The sequence below is a fragment of the Buteo buteo genome, chromosome 22 (genome assembly GCF_964188355.1).
Source record: "Buteo buteo chromosome 22, bButBut1.hap1.1, whole genome shotgun sequence".
Taxonomy (NCBI): domain Eukaryota; kingdom Metazoa; phylum Chordata; class Aves; order Accipitriformes; family Accipitridae; genus Buteo; species Buteo buteo.
Window position 1 is genome coordinate 2336974 of NC_134192.1, and position 23009 is coordinate 2359982.

Sequence of the window (23009 nt, forward strand, 5' to 3'; positions counted from 1 at the left end):
ATTCTGAATTTTCCTTTGTTTATAAATAAGGAATAAATACCAACTGTTACCATCTAATGGAGAAAACTAGGAATCTGTACTGTATTCCCTTCTCTCCATATCCACTACTGATTGTGTGCTTCTGGAGTGTCACTTCTCTGTTTCCTAATTTCCTCATCTGTATAACAGGAATGACAGAACGTACTTACTTTAAAGAGGATTTGTGAGGATAAGTTAGTATTAAGTGCTTTGCAGTGCTTCAAAACTCATTGGACTTTCACTGTCTTTTCAGGTCCTTTAATGGTCATAGTAGAATATTGCAAATATGGAAATCTGTCCAACTATCTAAGAGGAAAACGAGGAGATTTCATTGCATACAAGGTAAAAAAATGACTGGTTTCTCATAGTCACAAGGCAGAGAATTAACAACCACTGACCACAAGCTGGATTTTTTTTCCACATTGGCACTGAGAGAGTTTGGTATTTATATAGGCACTTTATTTTCTCACCACATTTGTATGAGCAAGAAAAGGAAACTTTTTTCCCTGAAGGATCTCATTCCCATCCTCTTCTTTTCTAGCACCTACTAAAGAATTAGTTGCAAAAACCCAAGCTGTCTAGTGCATTTGAAAGAGAGAGGGGATTATTTGCAAGATAATACCCACCACATGGCAGGCAACAAAGTAGTAGCGAAAAACTGGTATTAACTGAGCTGGAGAAGGTGAAGTCTCCAAAACTACAAGCCCAGTTTGGGGATTTTTGTTTCTAGGCCCACCTCCTCCCAGCTACTAAAAGCCGCTCACCCTTCCATCATCTGCTCATTCCCATCTTCCGTGTTTTTCCCTTCCCCTGTGCCAACCTAAAAGTCTGTGCTGTATGCAGCGAACTGGATCATGAACATGGTCTGCATTAAAACTAACCAAATGGTTTTGGTTTCCAAACAGTTGTCAGCATCCACACAAACATTTGTGCTAGCACAGGTTGGGCTAGGATATGGAAGAAGACACAGGAGACCAGAAATCAGCAATGGGGAGAGTATGAGACTACCTCCTCATTGTGAAAATACAGCATCAGAAGGGCTCTCTCATCTAAGCCCTGCCAGAAACTGGAGCCTCCCCAAGATTATTTTCCTGGATGATTCTATTATTATTATTATAGCTACTGTGTACAGACACAAAAGTACATAAGGTACTTTGTGTAAGAGAAGGAGATTTTCCTGGTACAGTCACTCAAAATTTCTTTTCTCACCATTGTTTTCATGAATTGCAGGGATTGGTTATGTCTCACTCCCCAGGACAGGGTGAGACAGACGCATTTCAGTGCACATCATGCACATTACAGTATCTCTCTGCTCACCTATCAGTCTCACCCAGCCAGCTTCCAACTAACTTTTATGGTGGAATACTGCTATGTGTAAAATGGGAGGTTCTGTATTAATAAATAGGAAACCAGGCTTCATTAGTTCTGCTATTCAGGGAATATCATGTTCAAACATGTTTTGAGATCATCTTCAGAGGACGCTTTCTCCATATGCCATTCTGTTACATATTTTGAATCCCCCGGTGTTGCATCATCCAAAGCTAAAAATCAGTTTTATACCATTTCTAGTCCCAGGAAAACTCTGACCAAGCAGAGAAAAGTCTGGATGAGTCCAACAGTGATTTGACCGAACTGATCAAGAGGCGTCTTGAGAGTGTAGCCAGCACAGGAAGCTCTGCCAGCTCAGGATTTATTGAAGATAAGAGTTACAGTGATTCAGAAGATGATGAAGAAGGTAAAAGAAACCTACCTAATCCGAGATCTTTTCTTGTACAGATTTCTGTAACTTGGCTAGTGCCACACACAGTCACACACTTTACAAGCCTTTACACAGCTTGACTTGCTCCTGAAATCGCACATTCTTTCTCTTGCCTATGCCCCACTCCAACTTTCTCACAAAAAGAGATTTGCAATAATGTATGCATATAAAAGCTGCTCCTGTTGTGTAAGAGGAGTAATAGCAATATTTTACCAGAAGATTTGTGGGGCCAGTCTGTCCCCAGTCTCATCACTCGCTTGCTATAAATAGTCTCCCTCAATTTTATCCCCAAATGTTGTTTTCCCCATAGCTAAATGATATGATTAATGTTGGATGGAATTTTTTTAATCATTTGATCTTCTGCCTCTAGGTCAGCGGGTCCTAAACCAGAGTTGTAATCCTAGTAGAGAACTCATGTAGCAATTCTCAGGTGCAGGGCTGGGGTCATCAGCATGCAAGTGGCATAAGTGCCAGACAAGTTTGGAGCTGTTGCTCTAGTGTTTTGCTGTGTCTGTGATCTCTCCTAGATGCTGAGGATCTGTACAAGCGTCCCCTGACTTTGGAGGATCTGATTTGCTATAGCTTCCAAGTGGCAAAAGGCATGGAGTTTCTCGCGTCCCGAAAAGTGAGCTCATTAAAATGTCAGGGCTGAACTTCTTTCACAGAATCATGAGTATCTGATATGAAGAAATCCAAAAACACTTTTGAGCCTGAGTAATCTGCTTTTTGCTCTTATATTAAAGTGTTGGAGACCACTTTAGCTCTGGTGGTTAAGCAATAAGTAGCACTGAAGGAGCTGTGAAGGAATATCCATCATGTTCTTGGCTACAAGGATTGGCATCTGTAACATGAGCGTTTAGATAGAAGGAGTGAATACAGATTGTGAGACAATTCACGGAACTGTCTCATAAATAAATGCAGAAAAGGCTTCTCATAGGGAAAGATCCTTCTAGTATGGTCAATGAAAATACTACTGAAAAATTAAGAGGGAGTATCCAGCTATTTATTTAGCTTGTCAGCAATGTTGGAGACTATCAGCAAAGTTAGCACCTCTTTTGGATATAAAAAAGTATGTTTGTAGCCTGTGGAATACCTGCTTTTCAAGTAAATTGAATGTAATAGGCATGCCAAAGTATGCACAAAACTGAGAGCTTGCCCTTATCACACAGCTACCAGGGTAGCACACACAGAAATCATGACTACATTTGCAAATGTAGCTGCAGCTGCTTTTTGACCTCTCCCAAATTTCCTGCAGAACAATTAACTGGAAAATGGCACTCCCTTTGTCTCATCCTACCTGTGAAAGTTATTTCATGTAGAAAAATCAGAAAACTAACAGTAATACTTGGCTTGCTCCCTGAGATATTTTCTCTTTTGCATATGACAATACATTTGCGGCAGATTCCCACACACATTTTCCTTCTCTAACCTGCTCGCAACAGAAGTTCATTTATCCTTCCATTTCCAAAGAAGGTCTCACACTTTCAACTCGTAGCAGTGGCTCATTGTCCAGGCAGAACCTCTGATCGTGCTTGTCCTCACTCCTTCACAGTGCATTCATCGGGATTTGGCAGCAAGGAACATCCTTCTTTCAGAGAACAACGTAGTTAAGATCTGTGACTTCGGACTAGCCAGGGACATTTATAAAGACCCTGACTATGTACGGAAAGGAGATGTAAGTGGAAGAAACTTGAAATGCTAATCTCAAGTTTTTATTCCCCTAGGGTTTGGGCACATTAGGAACAACAGTTGTTGCAACATGTTGTGTCTTTTGCATTCTTAGGCAAGACTTCCACTCAAATGGATGGCTCCAGAAGCTATTTTCGACAAAATTTACACAACCCAGAGTGATGTATGGTCTTTTGGAGTGCTACTATGGGAAATATTTTCTCTAGGTAAGAATGCTTTAAACCCCTTTTCCCTCCTAATTTATGGCTGTATTGTTAAGAAAAGCTTTTAACAAAAGGTGATAACACGGTGCCATGTTTCCATTTCAGTTAGTACAAGTGCACAGTGCAGATCAGGTGTAAAATAAAGTCACTGGACTGAAGTCAATGAGAACTCCACCTGGCAAAGTACATGAAAACAGGGAATATTGGGAAGGGGAGAACAAAACAAAATCCAAACCCCTTGACCTAACATTTGTAATAACTGAAACCAACAGAGCGCAGAGATAATGCAAGCCTCTGCTGCTCGGGAGTGAAATACTTCTTTGAGAGCAATAAAGAAGTTTCTCTGTCAAACTATATTTTCCTCTAAGCAGTCTGCTTCAGGAAACCACATAGCTCAGAGGTTGCAGAGGATTACACTGCTGTTGACATAGTGGTCTGACATTGCTAGTGGCAGCCCATGGAACACAAAGGAGTTTGCCCCCATGATATTTTATCCCAGATTGATTATTTTCCCCACAAAATCTAAGTAAGATTTTCTAAGTAAGAAAAATATATTGGCAGCAGCTGCCATCAGGTTGATATGAGAACCAGCGCTAGACTCTGCGTAAGTCATTTTGGCAGCAAACAGGTAGAATGCTTACTCTTCTGGCCATATCATTTGCAAGCCACAACATTTTTGAAAGAATAGTAATGGTGTTCTTTACGTACTATAGATTTCATCTTACAGTGCTGTTAGAAATCTCAGCCTCACTGAGATCTGGTTACTGTCCAGCAGATAAAGCCCTGAAATTTAGACAAGCAGTCTTACAGATAGTTGGGCTTTGCTGCTCTCAAATTCTCCCTGCAGAGTGGCAAGTTTTGTTTTCCTGAGGGAATTTAGGAATGTCAGCTCTGGCTTTTCAATCAGCATTTGCAGACAAAAGAAAACAAGAAGCATTGTCAACTTAAGCTGCTGAATTTTAAAGTAAACTCTGTAATCTCCTACTATCTTTGGTTCATGGATCAGTTGAAATTAATGATCGGGCTGAAGATGCCAAGTTCAGATCTCACTGCAAAGTCTGGAGCTGTTTCTATCCTAATCTTTTTGTTTAGGGCTGGCTGCAAAGATCACAACCTGATTTCAGTCCAAGTCTTTGATTTGGACTTTTCTCTAGTTCACATCAGCACGCAAAACAGAAAGTTCACACTCAAATGGTTAAAACAAGTGGCAGTTATTGCCTTCTCCAGAGTTCAGTCCTATTTATTTAGAGTTTTATTATTTTGGAGTAACGCCTCCATGGCTCTCTAACAGCATCACCTGTTGCATGTGTTTTGAAACACCACAGAAAGACGAAGCTCCAGAAGCACCATCAATGTCCCAATTCTAACAGATTATTCAAGAAGATGTATTAGCATTAGCATGCAGAGACACACTCAGAGGGGACAGTCTCTCCATTGGGCACCTCCAGGGAGCCAAATGAGCTGAATACTGATGAATGGCAAGGACCACTGCAGAAGGCAAACTGTTTATATCATTCCCAAAGGTCCTGCCAGAGTTTAACAGATGTGAACTTTGGGTCATTTGGCCTTTAATACCAAAGATGAATAAAAAGTAAAATATAGTCACTGAATTTCATCTCTATTTTTAACTACTTTTAAAAATAATTTATCTGGTTTCTTTTAATTTTAGATAGCCTCTTTTCTTAACGAAGGTGCTTACTTGGAACAATAGACCGTTCTCTTCTGAATTCAGAGGAATCTACTAAATTACTCCAAGGGCTGCCATGCGTAGAGCAGCCTCTGCCCTCATTATGACGTAGATCACAAACTACTTTCTTCAATCCATGGCACAGATTCAAAAGCAGTCATTTTCTCTAAGAGGGTTTTTTATACAGATCATCCAGGCATGTCTGTGGTTTGGCACTACTCACATCTGCAGCTCACACGATAAATATTTAATTAAGGATTTGTGTCACTGATTGAATTCTCTTATATAAAAGTTTTACAGATCATTGAGAGTCAAGGGATGGAAGTTTTTTGTCGTTGCTACAGGGTATGTTTTGGCTCCCATTTACAACTGCTGCTTTTTACTGGGTCCCGCAGACTTAGTGCCCTCTAAAAAAAAGGAAAAAGTACTGATTAGTAAAATGCACAGTTTAGTTTGGACATGGGTCCTTTCAGGGTCAGAAGTTGAATGAAGCACGATAGGTATCCTCCAGAAAGGCTGGCAGACTGGATCCATTGTGGTGATAGGCAGGGAAATCAGGACTTGAGAGACTGTTACTTTTCATTTGGGGCTGAGTTTGCATTGAGCTTTACGTTATTTAAATGGGGTCAGCACACCTCATGTCAGGTAATGCCAGCAATGTTTAATACATCTTAAAATCACTTACATGGCACATTACAGAATGTTGGTGTCTCCTGGACTTTAAGTGTACACTGTTCAAAAAGCAATCAAAGATAATTATGTAAACAAGCAGTACCTGGTAGTATAACATCAGCATCTTATTATCCTACTAAAATAAAATCAAGATCGAAAGAGTGCTACCATATCCAATGCATGCCACATCTTTGAGCATTTTGGAAGAGATTTCCCCTAAGGAAAATGCCATGCATAGACCTTACACCATATGTTTCAGCCTACATTTCTCCCAAGCTGTCTTAGCATCCCAAATACAAGTTATCAGGCTTATCACATAGTCCAGAAGAAGTACAATGGTGACTGGAGGTAGAAAAGGGAGAGTTCCTTGCTTTTATGATCTGAGCTGCCTCCAGCTGGTAGGAGGCCAGCACCCATCAAAACATAAACTACCAAAAGATCTTGCAATCAAGAATTATTCTTTTTTGCCTTCCTTGTACTTGCTCTCACCAACATATTGCAGTTGATATGATCAATGATGTAATCAAAGAAAGATAACTGAGATTGTGAGATCAAGTGGAATTCTCCCATCCCTCCTCACCCAGTTCTACCATGTTGCCCTCAAGGTCTCAGTTCCAATCAACATATATACAAGACTAATTCTTACCAATAATCTCTGCTGTGCTCGTGACCCAGATCTGGCCAGTGATACTCAGCAAACTGAGGGGGTTCTTTTGCATGTCAGAATGGTCAGTGTAGAACAGCCATTCCTCAATGGCATGACTCCATTCAGCTCCTCCTAACAGAAGTCGGTTGGCCATGATGGCACAACAATCGCATAATGCAGTTGGAAATGAATGAAAAAGGCCACACAGCCCATCTATTCTCTAATGAGGGTTGTTGTTTTCAGTGTTGCCCCAGTACATTGACAATCTAGGGCTAACTAGAGGCTTATGCTCACTTCTCTGGATAGGCTGCACCACTGTTAAATAGATACGGGATCAACCGGACAAGTTGCAGAGGTATTCATGAAGCCTCAGTACCTTGTAAATGTTTGTAAAGATAAACCTGCACAGATGAAAAGACAAGCCAGTGAGAGTTCAGGAGATGTACACAGACAGCAGTTTAGTAGCTTGGACAACAGTCAGTGCCCCCAGAGCCTGTTCTTATCCTTACCCTTCTGTCACAGTGTAACTGTGAGAAAGCGACCCTATAGTTTCCATCCATCAGTTTATTCAGAGAGATCTTGGAGTTGATAGAAGCCTGTTTTGAGATCTTTGGCTAACGGGTGATGCCATGTGAGCTGAACATTTAATTACCGGGTTATTATGACCATAATGACAGGCCAAAGACAAAACTAGGAAGGAAAATAAAGATATAAAGCAGAAACGATGCTACTGACTATTTCTAATCTACATAACTCCAGGAAACACTCTTTAATACTGTGATCTGATACTTGCACATCAAGGAAATTCAGATGTGCTGTGGCTAAGCATCCCTGAGCTTTGAATGTCATCAGAGCCTATCTGTTGTGTTGAGATGCCCTCTTAGGAAGTTGCTGGGATCTTTGCTCCCCAGTGCATAGTTTTGCAAATTGAGCAGTCAGATTCACAGAGTAGAATAATTCTGGAAACAGCCACATTTTGGCACCCTCTTCACTGCTTTTATCCAAAAAATTTTTGCTGTGCTTGTTGTGCCCCCAAGTGCACAGCACATGATGCTGTTTCCAAGTGGGGAAAAAAAAAATGCAGGAAATAGGCAGGAATGTTATAGACGGTAAATCATATACAGATTCTTCGAGGGCAGGATACAGATCCAGATTCCATTCAATCCCCTATGTTAAGACTTGATTAAATTTTTTCCAAATTCACCAGCCAGCCTCCAGGATGCCAAAATGTGAAAGACAAGGGTTGCATTACACATGAAGCCTTTGCTGAGAAGGAAGGGAGGAAAGCTTACAGATCTTTTAGGTCTATCCACAATAGGTCCAGTAACCTTTCAAACTTCAGTGCAGACATCTCTTGAATTTTAGCTAGGAGGTTTGGATTACTCAGATGCCAGAGCACTTTCTCAAATTATATATGTGTTCCCCTTATTTACGGTGCATCATACAGTGCAGGTGTCAATCAACAAAGATCACGACCTCTGAAAAGCCCCCATTCGCTCATTAGTTGAAGACCACATTCAATGCATACATAGATTTATACTAGTAATTCCTGTGAAGATAACCAATTACACAGGAAAGTGAAATAAGTCTCACTCCTTCATTTTGAAGATTGCTAGGCCAACTTTTGTCCAAGTTAATATAACGCTACCAGTCCTTTTACAGAAGTCTACCTCTTAAAAGCAATTCAGTTGCCATGAACTGTCGTCTCTGGTTTAACACTAACAGTTGAGTGGCCCTGAAAATAAGCAGCATTGAATTCACACTCAGAAGAGAAAACAAGGCTAAAAATTTGGAAGGTCATTTTCCAAGGAAATGTTATCTGTAAGACTGCATAATATATATACAATTTTAAATTGGTGAATCAGGAGAGGAGGACTACAATTCCACACCTGAGGTTGAACTGCAACGTTCTCACAGACTTCTGCAGGAGACAGATACCTACAGCTTTCTCTGCACTTACTCACAGAGGCCAGTAAGGCCAGAGATTCTAAGACAATGAATGATGAGCTGGACTTACTTACTTCACGTGTAGTCACTTAGTGCAGGATATTGGCAAACCATATGTAATCAATTGAATGATCTGGAACTTTTCTACCACTGACCAAGAGGTCATTTAAAGACTCAAACTAATAAAATTTATTTCTCTTCTGCCATATTTTACCTTGGAGTGGTCCTAGCTGTATCACAAATGCAGAGGAGACAGCATGGTTGAAATCTCTAAAGAGACAGTGAGTCTGTAACAGGTTTCCAAACAAAACATGTAGGTAGTAAGTGACTGCAACCCCTTCTTTGCTCTAGCTTCTTTTACTGTCAGACTCTAGGTAATCTCGAATGTGCAGCAGAAATCACTGATATGTGTTTAATTCACTGGACTGGGAAACAGGCATTGTGCCATTCTGGAGCCTCCTCCTTATTTCTCCCATCAGGTGCCTCACCATACCCTGGAGTGCAGATAGATGAGGACTTTTGCCGACGGCTCAAAGAAGGAACGCGGATGAGATCTCCAGAGTACTCTACTCCAGAAGTGTAAGAGCTCCTGGTTTTATATTGAGAGCTGATACATGTTATTTCAGTATTACAAAAGAGATTGTATTTAAGTGTGGAGGAGTATGGAGACCTCATCAGATGATAGCTATGTATTTTGTTTTCAGTAAACACTGTAGTTGTGCATCTCTCGGGTGTCCTGATTCCACAGACAAATGCTAAAGACAGACCAAGTCAGCCTGACCTTTGCCAACAAGAAGATTAGCAGATCTCCCCATGTCAGTCGGAGGCCATGAATCTCAGTTCAGGAGACTACTGCGTCTGCCTTGATTTCCAATTCCATGACAGAAACTAGGCATCCATAACTGGGACTTATTTTCAGTGGGGCCTATCAGTCAAATTTTAAGTTGGGTGAAAATAAAAAGCCTATAGGCTCAGTTGAGGCAGGAATATAGAAGGAAAAACCATCCCACATGGAAACTAGAATAGAATTTCAGCACACGGAGATTTGAACCTGTCTTAATCCAAAACTATCCAAACAATGACCAAAACAAGCAGCAGCAGAAAGAAACAGTTTGGAAGCAAAGCTCCTATCCTTTTTCTTTCTTAATACCTGTGTTTTTCGTCTAGCTACCAGACAATGCTGGATTGTTGGCATGGAGTACCCACAGAGAGGCCTACTTTCACTGAGCTTGTGGAGCGCTTAGGAGATCTTCTTCAAGCCAATGTACAGCAGGTACAGCCATACAAACATTTCTTCAACAAAGGTGTACATATAGATGTATATGGATATGTGTATGCATGTGCACAGCTAAAGACTATGCTGAGCAGTAATATTAGATTTGACATCATAACAGAGGTCACAAGGAAAAGGGCTGCTGGGATGAGTAAAGAAAATGTTAACTATTCAAATGGGATTATATTTCAAAACTAGATGTTTATCCAGCCATAATAAGCAGAAACTTACATTAATTAAAAAAAACGCTCAGTTGCCCCGTAGAGGAACAATAGTGTTTTATCTCACAAACAATTTTAATTAGATTCTAACATAGTAAACTGCCAGTAGTTGGCCTGAACTTTCTCTCTCATTTTCTGAGCTTATGCTCATCAGTGCTCTTAGGAGCTTTAAAATGATGCAGTTTAAAGCTCAGAAAGTCAATTACATAATTATTAATTTCATAATAGTTAAATCAGTTGTTTTCTTCTTCAGTAAAAACAACCAGACCAGTTATGTAACTGTCAATTTAATTTAAGAAGAAACCAAACACACTCCTCCAGCTCCTTCCTGTTTGCAATCAAATTTAGTGAAGCTAAGTTGAAGAGGACCCAGTTTGCAATATGAAGAGCTTGTGAGTTTTATCCTATAACCAAAGTAAATTAAGGAGACATAAAAATCATGATAAGGGAATAGGGCACTTAACTGCTTCTCAAAATTAAAAAAAAAAAAAAAAAAAATCAAGCAAAGGGAAATTTGGACAAATAGTTTTAAGACTTAAAGGAAGACTAATTTCTGAAGATTACTGCAGGGGTGTAATGACAATGCAGAGTTTATTAAGATGTGTACTGAATTCCATTAAACTTGCAGCATCAATTTCTTGTAAGGACAAGAAATAAAATCCTTTAAGGCTACCATTTTAAGGACCAGCTCTTCCTAAGCTACAAGTCTTTAAGATGAATATAAGTAAAAAGTCTATACATAGGCAATATTCTTTTAGCATTTCCAAAATCTGTTAGTCATCTCAGCCATAGGGGTTTTGTGACTTCATGCCACTCCCTCCCTTCTCCCAAACACATAGCTTAAACTTGGATTTAGGTGTCCCTGAGAAAACTGGTCCCTTGGAATTCCCAAAGAGGCCAGCTCAATGACAATATAGAGGACTGCTTTCCTGAAGTGCAGATCAGTGAATTTCTGTTCACCTTTGCTGAGGCAGAACAGCCACACATCTAGAATGTAGTAATGATCACAAAGAAATTGCTGCAAGCTCATCAAAGATGCTGCTGTGAAAGTCAGCAAAGCCAGCTACTTTTAAACTGGATGCACATATATTGACACCTTCAGTACAAACGTCACATTGCTGTGCCATATGTGAGGGACATTTAGAAGTCTGGTAACTGCTATAAAGACCAGTGAAGCAATAGCTCAGGCTGAGATGCCTGGAAGAGAGAACACACTAACTGCAGATGAGCACTGGAACATCAGAGACCATTCTCCATCGTAGGTTTCCCAAAGTGTACCATTTTCCTCATACAAAGCCTCCTACACAGTAAATGTCGGATAAAGCTATACATTTGAACTTCCACATGTTGTGAAGAACATCATAATCACTTTGAAGAAACATCATAAAGTTAAAATCTAGTCCTTTCTCAGTGTAAAGCTCTGTAGAACACAATAACCTTTTACATCTGAGATGTAGTACAAAATGAACTTTACCAGCTTTGCGTTCTTTTATGTTATTAATTATATAGGATGGTAAAGACTATATTCCACTGAACATCACCTTGTGTCCTGATGGAGAATCTAACTCCAAAACTTGCCCTGTGGAAGAAAACTTGAACAACTGTGTTAATCGCTGGAGTGCAGTGGAAACTGGGTAAGAAAATATATACAGGGGGCAGGAGGGAAAGAAATAATTGATATAGCTGGTCACTGTTTGTTGTCCTCTCTAACTATGGCTGTTTTAAGGGAGTTGGACAGACAAATTTGTCAGGGCATCATTTATTAGTTACAAGAGATGAAAAAAGAACACCAGTCTAGGAAATTGAGCTGTCTCAGGGATGTTAATTGAGCTACCAACTGGTGCAGCATCTGCTTGGGTTTTACGCTGACCCCTCAACTTTCTTGCTTTCAGTATCAACAGCAAGAAGCGACCACTGAGTGTGAAGACATTTGATGAGGTGCCAGTGGAAAAGGAGAAAGTGATGCATGAGGTAAGTGAGGTGATTGCACCCTTCTCCACCAGGTTCACAGATCACTTGTCACCAGCACCAGAAACACTTATTAGAGCTTTTGAAATCTGTTTGGTAAGAAAAAGCTTTAAATCAGGCAGATTTGGTCCTACTATCTCACACATAGGTCCATGTGGCAACAGAGACCTGCATTTAGCTTAACAAATAATTTAAAGAGAAGCTCATGCATGATTATCCTGGCTTTGATCAGGCTAAGGGGTTTCATATTACATATTTCAATATGTTTTTTCCACCATAACAAAATGGCAGCTCACTGAAATGGAGCCTTTTGAAGGAAATGTGTCCAGAACACATTCTAGCTGGCTGAGAGAGCCAATAACTTGGTGGTGGTGAGGGTGTTCAGTTCTGGATAGACAAGACCAAGATTCAAGTTCCTGTTCTACTTGATTCACACAAAGGGCTCTAACCCTGGATTTTCCTCACCCTAAGTGAACATATTTATTGCTAGTTTAATGGCACTGCAGGGTGGAAGAGTGTTGAAAGGTTTCATTTTCACTCCAGTGGAAAACAAAAGCTTGTTCTGTTACAGAATGATGGTTCTGCTTGTTGGCTTCCTCTGAAATTACAGGTTCCAAGGGTGGAGGGTTGTGGGTTTTTTTATTGTTTTTTATTCCTTATTAAAAAAAAAACCAAACCCAAACCCAAAAAACAACACACAGCAAAAAAACCACAAACAAACCAAAAAACCCAACAACTCATGAATTTCCTCTATGGTTCAGGTACTCACTGGCTGCAGTGCCAAATGCATTCCACACCACTTGCCTCGATGACAGATCCTGTACCGCTAAGGAGGGATCTTTGTAACGCATGCGTGTTTGAAGCAGATCAAAGTTTAGGGAGGAAGCATGAAGCCCTCAGGAAACCTTCTAACAGAGGAAGAGGGCAAGCATCAGATGGCTAGAAGCAGCAAAAGAAAAGAAGCAGGTGTACAGTTTTATAGAAACAAGCCAGTCTGTCTACTCTGCTAGTCAGGGAACTGTCCCCCGAGCTCCAGCTAAGACTCCCTCTTGGACAGACAGCCATTCCTCAGACCAACTCTCTTGGGAAGGGTCAAGTCTCTAGCTACAACCTGTCCTGGACATATTTCATGTCCTTGACAAATAGAGTGTATTTCTCATCTGTTCTCTTGTTAGTATGAACTGATGCCCATTATTCCCTAGTATTTTGCCAGATGCAATTTCTGTGCCTTTATCAATGCATCTTAGGGATTAGAAAGCTTAGCATTTTCTCTGGCTCCTGCATCTTTCCTCTTGCAGGATAAAAATCTGTCCCTCTGAATCACACAAAGACATTTACTAGACAGATCTGTTATCAGTAGGAGATTACTGCTGCCAGCATGAGCATTACTTTCCTAAATGCTCCCTGTTCATGACATTTTAAAGTAAGTTCTTACATGAAGGAGGAAAGTTTCCAAAAAAGGGTAATAATACATTAACAGATCAGAAATAAATGTAATGTTTCAATGAGGATCTTTTAAAGCAAAATTATGGTGTGATCTACTTTTGGACAATGTAACTGCACTTAGGTTACTAAAATTATCTTACATATCAAGACATTAATACTGATTAGATCATTATTTCAAATAGTTGCCCAGGAACTAACTCTAAAAGTGCTCTACCACACCTTCCTGCAGTTGTGCTACTTACCTGTAGTGTCCGTTGATATTCTTTTAACAATTCTTCTGTAAGGAAGATGCAAAGCAGCACTCAGATAAATTGTTTCTAGACCACGTATTTTGAAGGGAAATAGTCAAGATAAAAACTAGAGAGAAAAGCTGGGTTCTACTGAGGTTTTGACAGACCTAATTAATTTAGGATTTTACTTTATACTTTGAAAACCAGTTTCTAGACTGATCTTATTAACAACTGATACATTACCAAAGCATTTATAAAAAGGCTTTTGCTTTTTATTTATTGTTTGCTGGGATTATTTTTTCTGTTTCAATCAGATTGACTGGTAAAATAAGGCTAACTAAAGCTTCACTTCCCATGTTGAAGTCTTTTGCTTTCTTGGCTTTGACAGACAGACAGACATGCAACTTTCCAGTATCACAAAATATTTCAAATGCAAAGAAACCCCCCTTGAACATTTAATATTTCTTAAATTACTTAAATCAAGGACTGTGCATGTCTGTGAACTTGTGTAGCACTTAGCACAATAACAGCTTGATATTAATTGCAACCTCGTGAGTCAAACTTAAGTGCAGTGGAACCAGAACCTCAACTTTAAAACTAATCAAGACAGTTTTGTTGGACAGCTCAAAAAAATCCATAACCAAACTACAATGAGCCTTTTAGGCTAGATATCTTTGCAAAGCACTTGGATTTGCCAAAATGATACTGAACTTCCACTTCCTTAAAATTTCAATGTTTCTAATAGTGTATTTCTAGTAGGCATTTAGGGTACTTTTTCTCTGAGGAGTCTAGCCAGTATTATTGCATATATTTTTTATGAATTTCTGTCTATTCATATCTCAGCTATCCTACCTAGATGGTATCCATATGTCATGCTTAATATCAATTTCAAGCTTGAAAATGTCAAATTATTTTTTGATATGTTCATTTTAAGGGTGCTCTTTCAAAATACAGATCAAAACTTTACCATCACAAAAACAAGGCAAATGTTCTTAGGCTAAATAGCAGCATTATCAGGAACAGTTGGATAAAAACTGATAATATAGGCCCTGATAAGAGAATATTCTGAAGAATAGGCTTAATGTCATACACCAACTGGACATATCTATGTGTTAAGCACTTTACTACATAGCACACAATTGAGAGTTTTGATGCAAACATTTGCCCTCCAGGTTGTTGGTTGAAATATTGTGATTCCATAGAATAGCTGGTAGCTCCTACATGAGTTCCAGTACACAAGTATCAGTATATAACACTACAATATAACACCTACAGACGGCCACCTTGTTGGCAGTCTCTCCCTGATAACTGCATAGACAGGGATCCCCAAACTCTACAGACCACAGTGAAGGAGAATTTGCATTCTCCTGCCCTTGCATTGTCTGCTCTGTAGCTGGAGACAGTTTTATAAGGTGAAATTCTATCAACTTGCCTAAAAGCAGTATCATCACAAGATAAGATAGCTGGAATTTGGTATTCTAAGTAGCTCCTTGGCTTTCCTTCTCTACTGACTTTAATAGCCGTTTAGTCTGACTTTTCTCCACACTCTCCCCATGGAAGCCATTTCTAATTTAAAAGTGCTCCATGCTGTCACGATCATTTGGCACTCTGCTGATGTTCTCTTCTTTTTGCTGCTCAGGAGTCAGACAGTGGGATGGTGTTGACGTCAGATGAGATAAAAAGCCCGAAGAGGCTGGAAATCCGTTCTTGGCCTTACGGGATCATGGCTCTAGCGTGAGTACTTTTTGTCATTTCTTTTTAAGACAGCATCCCATTCAGAAAAACGCTTCTGAAATTTGCAATTTTGTTTCTGATTCCAAAAGGAAAACTGTTTAGACTATCTAAACAAGCTAGAAGGACAAGCAACTCTGGATTTCAACCCTATAACTGAAAGACCATGGTTAATGTATCAAGAAAGTTGTAATGTAAACTTTGCTTCCAGAAAGAAGTTGAACATAAAACAGAGTTGCAAGTCTCTGAAAGGAATGCTGCACTGTTGCATTTAATTTACAGGAAGGTTAATTAACATGAAACATGTTGATTCGCATGATAAAAATGAAAACTTATTTCATCAGCTTTGAGCATGTAATGTCTTGTCAATCAGTTTAACTCTTCTTCCAAAATGCCAGGTTACCTTGTGATTCTGAATCCCATTCAACAAAATAAGAGAGTGCTCTCAAGTGAAGCTGGCGTCTCCCATTTGTGATCTGATATCCTGGGGCAGAGAATATTCTGCACATGGCAAATAATAGGAGCAAAAGAGCTAAGAATATATGTATCTACTTTAGCTGTTTCTTGACTGCCTCTCCAGTGTTCTCCTTTACTGATGGAGCAAAGTTAGAACAACTTGATTTATTAATCCAGAAAAGAACATTTATCATTATACCAGCATCTAACAAAGCTATGTTTTAACTTTAGATGTACAGAAGGACTGGCACCTTTGCAATTGATGGATGTGAGAAAAGTTAAAAAGGCATGTATAGTGAAGAATAGTATAAGCACTGCAAATAAAGTACATTTACCACAACCGTGATTTCTACATTTGCTTTATCACAGCTATGAAGACAGTCCTACAGAGAAGTCCCTCAATCCTACCACCTTCGTGATCCTATGAATTATATAGTTCATACTGGGTTTACAAATAGAGGCTGTGACAGTGTTTGCTATATGTTTATCCATTCATAGTATAGACGATCACAGAAGAATAAAAGCAGATATTTAGCTTTTAGCTAACAGTTAGCTCACAGTTCTCTATATTTCTGTAACAATCAGGCGCAGGCAGAGAGTTGACCTAGTAGTGAAATAGGTCTTCCCCACCTTCCTAGAAAAGTATAATAACAATAGTAACCCATTTTACTGATTCACACATTAACTTGTAGAATTTCAAAGAATAGCTATACAAAATATTAAAAAAAAGAATCAATTCTATAGCAAGGAATTCTGTGCCTATTCAGTTAATTAAGCTAATTAGACTTTTACTGAATTGCCTAGTTTTCTCTAAAATCTATTGATGAGATTTCTGTTAGTTTCCTCTGTATTAAACTCAATGATCTTTCTCACCAGAGCAATTGCTTGTTCTACATCAAGTCACCATTCTTCTACATTAAAGAGAAATGATACATGAGAAAAAACTAGCGCAATTTCTGCATAGTATGGAAGAGTTCACACGAAAGTGCACCGTCAGAATCTAACAGTATTACAGAGGAGCTAACTCCTTCACACAGTGAGAAAAACGGGATGGAAGGAGCTTGCCTTGTCTTTTCAGGCCTTAAAACCATAAATTCCTAGATGTTTGAAGGCAGGAGAGAAGGAGAAAGAGGAAAAGGGAAAAAGTTACATAAGGAAGCCCAGAGAGTCTTGGAGCACTAACAGGGAGCATTCAAATGCTACAGATTCTGCTGGATAGGAGTGTCACTTCAGGAATAATGTTGTTCAGCAGTATTTCCCCTGTAGTACTGTCCCAGTGTTGTACCTGTTGGGGGATTAGCAGAGATGTACACACAGTTCCATGTTTTTACCCTGTGCACATGCTGAGAGGATTTCTGCACAGCAGAGTGCATTGCTATGGAGACCAAATGGCATCAGCTCCAAAAGAAGGAGCTCAAATGTCAGGAACTACATTACTATGATGTTTTACCTGGGCTGATTTACATCTTTTTCTGCATGATATCATGTTGACACAAATCCGACACATACACACAAACAGCCTCCCTGATAGGATTTATCCTTCTAAAGATTTCTGTCTATCACCTCTTGACTGCTGTTTCCCCTACTGCATTTCTCCCATTTGGATAAATAGTTGGCAGAGGAAGGTTCTCTCTCTCCCTATTAGAGGCTTTCTGCTGAAAATCAGAAAAATCAACATCCAGACAGATGTAGAAACACAAAAATTCCGTAACAGCCTGTTCTTTCGAGATTTCCAGGAAAACCTTCTGAACTGCTATCAGGCCCACCGGGAGTGAACATGAAGTAACACAGCTCTGCTGCTTTCAGTGAATCTCTGCCTGACCCACACCATCTGGGGCTCTCCCCATTTACAGTCAACATTTCCATAGGGATGCCATTCATCACAAGATACCTGATACCTTCTGAGCCAGCCAGACCATGAAAGACCATCTTAACAGAGATCTGCTATAAAGGCAAACCCTGCAGCAAGCTGTATTTGTTGTCTCCTCCTTACCAGGACCCTAGCTACCATTGAATGGACAGAGATGTGCTTTTTCTTGGCCACATCCTTCATTGAGTGTTTGAGGTCCAGCTGAGAAAGCTATTTTGTCAGCTTGCTTTTTTTTTTCTCTCAAATCTTGCAAACTATCATTGGCACAACTAACATTTTTAACATAGTTGCAGAGCATCCTGATGCCCTCTCATTTGAGGACATGACACCCCTTGGCACTCCTGCACTGCTAACTTGAAAAAACAAGCCTCAAAAGCATATAGAATAGTCTAGGAGAGGTCAGAAGAGAGTGCTGGTTTAATAGGGAAGATAAAGTCACCCTTGTTAATTGTGTATCTCTCTCTATCAAAAACATTTAACCTGGATCCTTTTCAAACAGTCTTTCTTTTCTAAAAGAAAACTGTTCAAAGGCTTAGCATGTTTTCTAAACCAGGGTGGCTGCATTTATTATTTTTGCCAAAATCTTGCTGTTTATTTATCTTGCATTCATTTCTCTGTCAAGTTTAAAATTTGGCAACACTACACACCATGGAGTGTCAGTGTCAAGAGTTTATTGAAGATTAATCTGATACTCTGGGCATGGAACCACTGTTAGACTGGACTAACCATTTCTGAGCTCTAAGCATTTTATACTGCTAAAGAATGAAGTCACAACAGCAGCTGAAGTGAGAAAGAGAAAGACTGACCGGGATAATGACACTGGAGTTAGCATTCGAGGAAGCACATTCAACATAGAGGGGATTTAATGATGGGATGACTCTGGTGTCAGGTTTCATCTCATAATATTAACAGGCTACTGCCAAGCACTGCTTTAAAATCCTCCCAGAGACTCTATAATCAAGTTATTGTTTAAAATTACAATAGGTTTGATATCTGCTCAGTTGTCCCCCCTCCATTCCTTCCCCCCCCCCCCCCCCAACCCCCAATTATCCTCAGTTGCTCTGAAATTACTTATCTGGTTCTGGCCAAGGTCCATGACACCAGCTGACTGAGGCTCAGATGATACGCTCCTGGGCTCTGGATGCTGCATCCAGATCACATCACTGAGGGCTCTGCCTTTGCCAAAGCCAAACTGAGCCTAAAGCAAGTCAATAATATTGAAACAAACTGATTTTGCTCAGGAGCATCAGGCATTCATGTCCAAATGCAAGGTGCCCAACAAAAACGCAAGCCAGCTGATTGGGCTAGAATCCTTTTGCACCATCTCAAAAAAAAGAGGCATGGAAATAGATTTGCTCCATAGCAGAACTTAGTTTCAGAAGATTTTTCTTCTGCAATGAGCACGCTGAGATAGCAAATGTACTTACTGTTGTGTCATGCAGCACCTTGCACTATGATGTGACTTGAGCTTTCCAAAATACAAGTAACTTTGAATGAGTAGCTACTCGGGAATTATGTAAGCCACTTTTTTTAGGATTGCACTACATGCTTACAGTAGCAAGGACTAAAAGGAGAATTGTGAAAGGCTGTGGTGCCCAGCTTGGTTTTGACTGCAGTGCTTTTCATCTGGCTGCACTTTCAGTGCTGCAGCTAGCGTCAGGGACAGCTGACCAACTTTGCCACGCACGCAAGGGGATGCATACTTAATGAGTGGGTGGCTTTGGCCTGTTAAAACTTTGTTAGCTGTACTTTGTATTTAGAAGTGTTTCAAAACAATGAATTCTTGATCCTAACCCCTTGAGTCCTGCGTGCCAGAAGACTACTGATGCACTGATATGGCCAGAGGGGAACCCAGGATTAAATTCTTACTGCACAGCACCCTGTCTAAAATGTGTTAAAGCAAACCGTGAATCAGTCATAACTATCAGAAGAAAAAATAACCCTTTTACTTCTTTAATTTTTTTTTAATTTTTTTCTGCAATTAATCACTCTTACTCTGTGTCTCATTAAACACCTATGAAAGCTATTAAAAAGCCCTGAAGCTCCAACATGTTATTATGAGAAATGGTCATGAGACAAACTGCTCTACTTGGCAATGCTCAGCCCAATTTCTCATCTTCCCCTAAACACAGCTTCTGAACAAGGCCAGGATTTCTACATGGACAAAATAGTCTATTAGTTTTTCCTATCAAGGGCAAGATACTTGGGCGTCTTATTGCAAAGCAATAAGAGCTGCTCCACAGCCTGGAAATAAGTGCTACACTTGGTACTGTAGTCCCTCACTGGATAGGGTGATTTTCTTACAGTCATCTCTCTTTCTCCATGCTCCTCTTTAAGTCATTGACCCTGAGATTCAGGCTAATAGAAAGTGGCTCCCTCTCACATAGAATAAACAGCTCCAGTAACGATTGCTGAGCTCTTTGATGATTTCAGTATTTTTCTACCTCTAACCAAAATCTCTGATTCATATGGTAGGATTAAAAAGTCTCATTAGGTCATTTAGGCCTTCTAGCTATTACAGGATTATCCTCTGTGGTATCTTCTAAACAACTTTGACACCTCTCCAGAAAACTTAAAAAAAATTGTGAAAGATTACTTAATATTCAGGCTAACTTCTCCTTCATCTAGTTTAATTCCTAGACTTTTCAGCTTCATCTGTGCCAGGAAATCTGACACAGCACAGTAAAAATGGGAACTGTTAACAGTTCTCGCTACCCACAGTACCACACTAAAATCCACTTGTCCAAGCTTTTGTCTGGGTCATGAGACCTACTAACTACATTGTGGCCCCGCACACACTGCATGTGCATGCAATAGCATAGAGCCCAAGCTCTGTGATAATCAGGCTGCTTGATGCAGTCCTATTTACAGACCAGGTAGGCTTTCAGTTATCAACACTGGGTCCACACCAGTAGGTTCCTCCACGTCATTTGGTTTTACATCTAACAGACTTGACACTGGCACCAGGCTCAGGGACACTACAGAAATACAGCCTGATGCGTAGCAGGATTTGCTGGTAATTATGAATGTCACTCTTGGTTGATTTGCTGCTACTGATTAGCATTCTTCTAATCTTCTCGTATCAGTTCCTTCAGTGCTTTCACCACTTTTGTACTTCCACCATAAACCTCCTTAGCTTGTAGGTATCTCTCTGAAAGAGCGGAGTCCAGTGCTGCGCCTTGGCTAACTCTAGTCTCAGCCTATGAAACAAGGCTGAAGCCAGCTTACCACATTCTGCGAAACATGTTTCCCCAACCAGCACTCCACAGAAACGTGCACATTATGAAAGAGAGTCCTTTACATTACAAAATCTGTTTGAGGTCAGGATATGGCAGTGTTCAGATTCTCATCTTTCCCCTCATCCTGCCCCAAATGGTACACATTCTTGCAAGGACAAACGACTTTTCAGGTTGGTCATTGTGTAAATTGTGATCAGCTTGGTCAGTGAGCAAATACGTTTCAGTTGAATGTCATGGTATTCACAAGCCTAATCTTCAGTATTGTGCCGTGGTGAGAATACCAACAGTCAAGGGGGACTGAGCTGAGACACTCACAGTTATGAGCAGTTTTATCAAAACTGAACATCTCTTTTATCGCCTCCTGCAGCTGTGGCACTCAGAAGTCAGGCAGAGGCAAAAATCAGTAAGGAAATACCTTTCGGGCAGTGTAATGCCAACCCAGGAGAAGCAGTGAACCAAGTAATGGCTAGCTTTTAATGAAATTATTTAATTACATAACCATTATTAACTTCTGCAGCTGCATAATTGTGTGATTAATCAAATCTAATGCCTTCAGTCAGAAAATGTTTATTGGTGGGAGTCAGGGAGAATTTTTCTATCTTATAGAAGGTAGTACAATTGGCTCAGAGCATAAAGGGGTTTTTGCTTTCCTCTGAAGCATCAAGTACTGACCACTGCCAGAAGCAAGACTGATGTCTGATTCAGTGTGGCAGTTTCTATGTAGCAAATGAGATTTCAAGGACAGACAGAAAAGGGATGCTGCAGTCTCCTCTTCCAATATACAGTCCAAGCATATGCACATTTCTCTGTCGCTGAGGATGAACGGAATAGATTGAAATGTTAGTAATATAGAGTATTAAAGGGAAAAATGCAAAGACCCCTGGATAGCTTTAATTTAGGAAATGCATTTAGATGAAAGGAATAGTTTTGAAAGTTAATTGCATTTTGGTCTGCCATAAGACAGCTAATGACAAAACTTGCTTCTGACCTAACTCATCAGCTTTTTGTCTTTGGAGCAAATATTAGATGTCAGCATTTAAGAGTCCTTCTTCAAACACCAGCATGATTTCAGTGATAGGCAGAGTCATTCCCAGATATCCAGGCTCCTGACCTACAGGGACAGAAACCTAAAAAGAACACTTGCTGCGAGTCTACATGGGTCTGAAAATTTCCCATTGTGTGGCCAAACTAAACCCTAATAACATTTCTTTTTCTTCAGCGCTCTGAGATATGCAGGCTGGGGGCCAAGTTAAACAGATACTTTCAAGCTTCTCTCCGTCTCCACTGACAACTTTAATACCTGGCAAATTAGAAGCCAGAGCATCCATGGAATTGTCTGACACGAGTCAATAGAACTGAGCAACAAAAAGAAAAATACATAAATAAACAGTGAAGCAAAGTTGTGGTTCCATTGCTCATGCCAGGGAAGAATTTATCTACAGAGAAAGTGTGTGTGTACAGGAAGGGACAGCTGCCAAATGTATAGTATACAGAAGAAGTTTCCACTCACATTTTTCTCTGGACAAAGAGGAGAAACTTAGACTGTGAAAGCAGAGTGTGCTACATTTTTGTTGAAGTTCTCAGGGTTACTATTTATTTTAGAATTTCTGCTTTGCCACTCAACAGGTTTGGTTTCAATGCCTTGCACAGTTATAAAAGCACAGTAACATTAGCTTTAATCTATAACCTCTGCATTTTAGAAGTCACAGAACCCAAGTTTATTCTAGATGTGCAAGACATGATGGGCTGGCTCTCACAACTCAGGGAAGTGCTGCGTTCACTTCCTAGAGACAAAGCTGGAGATGCAAACATGCTGTAGAAAGCCACCACAGCACACTAAAATCAGGCAACTATGAAGCAGCCAGTCTCCCACTGCAGCTGATTAGAGTTGCAGCTGTTTGTTATGTCTGAATTTGGGTGAATATCTCAGCTCCTGGCTTAGAGACTGGCTTTG

At 40.0% G+C, this 23009-nt stretch overlaps 1 protein-coding gene across 2 annotated transcripts in view; it reads left to right on the forward strand.

Annotated features, from left to right (window-relative positions):
* The window catches only part of LOC142043375 (vascular endothelial growth factor receptor kdr-like), a 141225-nt gene that overhangs the window by 110676 nt on the left and 7540 nt on the right, over positions 1–23009 (forward strand). Inside the window, exons 20-30 of one of the 2 annotated variants that reach the window (XM_075054531.1) lie at positions 272–360; positions 1588–1753; positions 2305–2402; positions 3330–3452; positions 3561–3672; positions 9101–9200; positions 9789–9894; positions 11625–11749; positions 12008–12086; positions 15399–15493; positions 15889–16166. In XM_075054531.1, the coding sequence (XP_074910632.1) occupies positions 272–360; positions 1588–1753; positions 2305–2402; positions 3330–3452; positions 3561–3672; positions 9101–9200; positions 9789–9894; positions 11625–11749; positions 12008–12086; positions 15399–15493; positions 15889–15925 (1130 nt within the window). In that variant the 3' untranslated portion in view covers positions 15926–16166. Of the gene's footprint in view, positions 1–271; positions 361–1587; positions 1754–2304; positions 2403–3329; positions 3453–3560; positions 3673–9100; positions 9201–9788; positions 9895–11624; positions 11750–12007; positions 12087–15398; positions 15494–15888; positions 16167–23009 lie in introns of those variants that run through there. The other variant, XM_075054530.1, reaches the window with a different exon arrangement.